Source organism: Penaeus chinensis, chromosome 24, assembly GCF_019202785.1.
Source record: "Penaeus chinensis breed Huanghai No. 1 chromosome 24, ASM1920278v2, whole genome shotgun sequence".
Taxonomy (NCBI): domain Eukaryota; kingdom Metazoa; phylum Arthropoda; class Malacostraca; order Decapoda; family Penaeidae; genus Penaeus; species Penaeus chinensis.
In genome coordinates, this window is record NC_061842.1 from 24,728,739 (window position 1) to 24,733,738 (window position 5,000).

General features: G+C 37.6%; 1 protein-coding gene across 1 annotated transcript in view; it reads left to right on the forward strand.

Moving 5' to 3' along the window:
* LOC125037899 (insulin-like peptide receptor) overlaps positions 1–5,000 on the forward strand; it is a 49,977-nt gene that overhangs the window by 6,241 nt on the left and 38,736 nt on the right. Inside the window, exons 5-7 of the mRNA XM_047631137.1 lie at positions 216–401; positions 3,412–3,543; positions 3,981–4,074. Coding sequence (XP_047487093.1) covers positions 216–401; positions 3,412–3,543; positions 3,981–4,074 — 412 coding nt within the window. The remainder of the gene's footprint in view (positions 1–215; positions 402–3,411; positions 3,544–3,980; positions 4,075–5,000) is intronic.

The window sequence follows — 5,000 nt, forward strand, 5'->3', positions numbered from 1 at the left end:
CAACTCCCTCATCTCTCTCCCTCCCTCCCTCATCCCCCCCTTCATCTCTCTCCTTCATCTCCCTCATTCATCTCCCTCCCTCCCTCATCTCCCTCCTTCATCTCCCTCCCTCATCCCCCTCCTTCATCCCCCTCCGTCATCTCCCTCCTTCATCTCCCTCCGTCATCTCCCTCCGTCATCACCCTCCCTCATCTCCCTCCCTCATCCCCCGCCAGGCAACCGAAGAGGACTGGAAGAACTGGTCCTTCCCTGAGCTTGTCGAGATCACCGAGTTCCTGCTGGTGTACCGGGTGAGAGGCCTGAGGTCCCTGGGTCAGCTCTTCCCCAACCTGAGCGTCATCCGGGGCAGCGTCAGGCATCAGGGTTACGCCCTTATTGTCTACGGCGTGAATGATCTGGAGGTGAGGAAAGGAAGCTTTATATATATATATATATATATATATTTTTTTTTTTTTTTTTTTTTTTTTTAATTAATTTTTTATTACGGTGAGTAAAGGGAACTATTTTTATTTGTGGGGTGGGGGGGGGGATGAGGGAGAGGGTATTTTAGGAGGAGGGGGGGGGGGCTGAGGAAGCGGGTATTGCGGGTAGTGAATACGAGGAAGCTCTAGTAAGGGTGTAAGCGGGTTTACAGGAACGTTAAGGAGTAAGCAAATGTTAAAAAAACTTTCAAGTACCTGAAAAGTGGATTTTTGGAGTTTTAAAAAAAACAAAGGGAAGCAGAAAGTAAGGGTTTTAAATAGGGAAAGAAGAAAAAAACGGGTATTTTGGACGTCGAGTATGAAAAAAAAATACTCGTTTTGGGGGATATTAAGATACAAACGGATATGTTGTGGTTTCAAGTTTAAAAAAAACAAAAAAAAAACCAGTTTGATAATTTAAAGAAGGGAAAGAGAAGTCTTATTGTTTTAGGCATGGGTGACCTTTTCATTACCGGTGTTTGTCGCTCGAGTATGAATATTAACAGTAATAGTAGTAATGACTTAACAGTAATAGTAGTAATGACTTAACAGTAATAGTAGTAATGACTTAACAGTAATAGTAGTAATGACTTAACAGTAATAGTAGTAATGACTTAACAGTAATAGTAGTAATGACTTAACAGTAATAGTAGTAATGACTTAACAGTAATAGTAGTAATGACTTAACAGTAATAGTAGTAATTACTTAACAGTAATAGTAGTAACGACTTAACAGTAATAGTAGTAATGACTTAACAGTAATAGTAGTAATGACTTAACAGTAATAGTAGTAATGACTTAACAGTAATAGTAGTAATGACTTAACAGTAATAGTAGTAACGACTTAACAGTAATAGTAGTGATGAATATTAACAGTAATAGTAGTAATGACTTAACAGTAATAGTAGTAATGACTTAACAGTAATAGTAGTAATGACTTAACAGTAATAGTAGTAATGACTTAACAGTAATAGTAGTAATGAATATTAACAGTAATAGTAGTAATGACTGTCGCTGAAATAATACAAGTAGCGGTGTGTGTTGTTGTAGGCATAATGATGGCAGTGCAAGCGAGTGTTAGTGCAGTGGCAGTAACTGTAGATGTAGGAGTAGAAAAAAAATAATTTTGTTATAAGGAGAGTAAATGTTTGTAGAGTTAATGGTTTGTAGGAGAAGATAATTAGGTGCCTTTTGTGGTTCAAGAAAGTAGTTCATGGTTCGGTCGCACTAGTTAAAAATAGCAATAATAGGAACGACAGAAGTTAGTAGCAATAGAATTTTAAAAATCGTTTTAGAAGTACTAGCACAGATATAGATTAGTAGCAACAGAAATAATAACAGTTTTTAGAAACAATAACAGCGGTTGAAATTAATAGCAATAGAAATATTAATCGTATTAGAAACCAAAGTAATTATAGAAATTAATAGGAACAGACATGATAATTCTATTAGAAAAACAGCGACGATATAAATCAGTAGCGATAGAAATAATTAGAAAAAAAATATAGAAATTAGTAGCAGTAGAAAAGATTATGTATTACAAACAATAACAACGACAGAAATTAGTAACAATAGATATGATAATAGAATTAAAAGCAGTAAAGCATTTAAAGAAAAATAGAAATCCGTAATTTTGCCATATTTCGAGATCCCACCAAGAAGACGAATTCATATTTGCGGATATTTGCGGATAGCATAAAGCGCGCTCGGCAGGCAAGATGAGAATTCTTTGAGAAATGACATGAGGAAAGGGAATGGGGTTATGAGTGAGGACTGTGATGAAACCGAAGACAATTCTATGTCAGTTTTTTTTTTTTTTTTTTTTAAGTTTTAATGAGGATAAAATGAGAGTGTTTTTAATGGGTGGCGGTTTCTGTGTGTGTGTGTGTTGGACGAAATGTAGGTTTATATGTGTTATAGGTGATGTGTGAGGGTGTGTGCAGTGTGAGGAAAGGATTGGATACCTTTTTGAAGTAGTCGTAGTAGATATTGAATTAGGGGTAGCTGTAGTAATAGTGGTGGTAGTAGTAGTTGTAGTAGTAGTAGTAGCAGCAGTAGTAGCAGTAGCAGCAGCAGCAGCAGCAGCAGCAGCAGCAGCAGCAGCAGCAGAAGCAGCAGCAGCAGAAGTGGTAATATTAGTAGTTGCAGTAGTAGTAGTAATAGTAGCTGTAGTAGTAGTAGTAGTAATAGTAATAGTAGTAGCAACAGTAGTCGAAGTTGTTGTCGTTATTAGTATTATTATTCTTACAGCTGCAGTCATAAAGGACAAAAACACTGACCCCCAAACCCTTAAATTCCCTCCAGAGATAATGATTGGAAGCTTGCGTGTTTACTTGGTATAATGAGAATTCTTGGAGTGTTCGGCGGTGCAGAGGGTAGGCGCAATGGGGCCGAAGATGGGAGGAAGTTTACGTTGGTTTAAAGTCCGAGGGCAACGGAGGTGGTAGTAGTGGTGGTACTGATATGAGTAGTGGTAGTGGTGGTAGTAGTAGTAGTAGTAGTAGTAGTAGTAGTAGTAGTAGTAGTAGTAGTAGTAGGAGCATCAGCATCAGTAGTAATATAAGTAATAACAGTATTAGTTGTGGTATAGAGGTAATACTTACTGTATATATGTATATATACATATATATATATACACACAAATACATATACATATATACATATACATACATATACATATATACATATACATATAGATGTATACATATATGCATACATATATATATATATATATATATATATATATATATATATATATATATATATACATATACACATACATTTCCTTTAACTCCTAAATGTGTTATACACACACACACACACACACACACACACACACACACACACACACACACACACACACACACACACACACACACACACACACACACGCACACACACATAAATACAAATATATACACATGCATTTTTTTTTTTTCAACTCCTTCAGGTCATCGGCCTGTACTCCCTCACGAGGATCCTCAAGGGAAGCGTCAGGATACAGAATAACTTCCACCTGTGCTACGTCCACACCGTCGACTGGTCGCTGATCACAGGGCTTGGAGCGGAGAACATCTTCAAGGTGGGCGGGGAAGGGAGAAGGTTGGGAGGAAGGGGGGGTGAGCGTGTGGCTGTTGGGTTATGTAGGGAGAGGGATGGGTGTGAATTTTGGTGTAGGTGTAGATGCGTCCAGTGTGTGTGTGTGTGTGTGTGTGTGTGTGTGTGTGTGTGTGTGTGTGTGTGTGTGTGTGTGTGTGAGAGAGAGAGAGAGAGAGAGAGAGAGAGAGAGAGAGAGAGAGAGAGAGAGAGAGAGAGAGAGAGAGAGAGAGAGAGAGAGAGAAAGAAAGGAGAGAGAGAGAGAAGGAGAGAGATAAGGAGAGAGAGAGGGGTTGGGACAGAGAGAGAGCGTGTAAGTTAGTATATCCATGCTTATATGTATGTTCGCTCATCTATATACCTATGAAGAGCTGTAGAAAGTGATACATACACCCATTTTGATGCACCATTGTATCCACACAGAATAACAATGAATACCTATATCCACTGTGTGACGAGAGCTGCCCCGAGCGAAACAACCTACGACGGTGTTGGGATAGCACACACTGTCAGCGTGGTAAGTAACACAAATAAATAAGTATCCCTTGCGATCTGTCACTCGTCACTAATATAAAAGTTCATGGTATATTATTTTTTTCATATATTAGGGTATAAAGGATCGTTAAACTCAAAGTATTGATGATGTTAGATGGTTAAGATGTAAAGCTCGAGATGTGAACGATGAACTAGGGGGAATTCTTGTAGCTTTTGAAATTATCAGATTCGAAAATATATTTTATAAGCGTTAGATATATATACATAAACAATAACTTCTGAAACTCTTGACCCCAAAGGATTACAAATCATATAACATTTAACCCAATCGCCCCGGATTTATGTTCTTCCCCCTGTAGTTTTTGGTGAATTTTGTTACATGTAGATGGCTCCATATGTGCTCAGCCGGCAAGGAGTGTATCAGTGGACCCTAGTTACCGATCCTGATTTCCCAATTGCTAGAATTGGCGGAAAAATGTGTTTCTCTTATTAATACCATTGCTATCGATACTGCTATTATTGTTTTTCATGTTATGATTATTAAATTGTCATTAAAATATTTTAGACAACGAAATGATACAAAAGACCCTTTCTTAAAGTGAAAGAATAAAGTAAACAGGTGAGATAGGTAGTCCTAATAACTGGCTATTTGGTGATATATAACTTGTAGAGCCATCAATATGTAAATACAATAAATCAACTTGTATTACAGTGGGCATGGCATGTATTCTTGCCCAAGAGGGCGAATGGGTTAATTACTAGATAACCAAATAACGAAAAACACACACAAAAAAAAACCAACATTTGAAATACCAATGAACATTTAGAACATTCTGAACACACTAGCATTTGAAAGTCCAACAAACATTTTGAACATCTGAATACACGAAACATTTGAAACTCTAACGAACATTTTGAACACATGAAACGCACCAACATTTGAATATT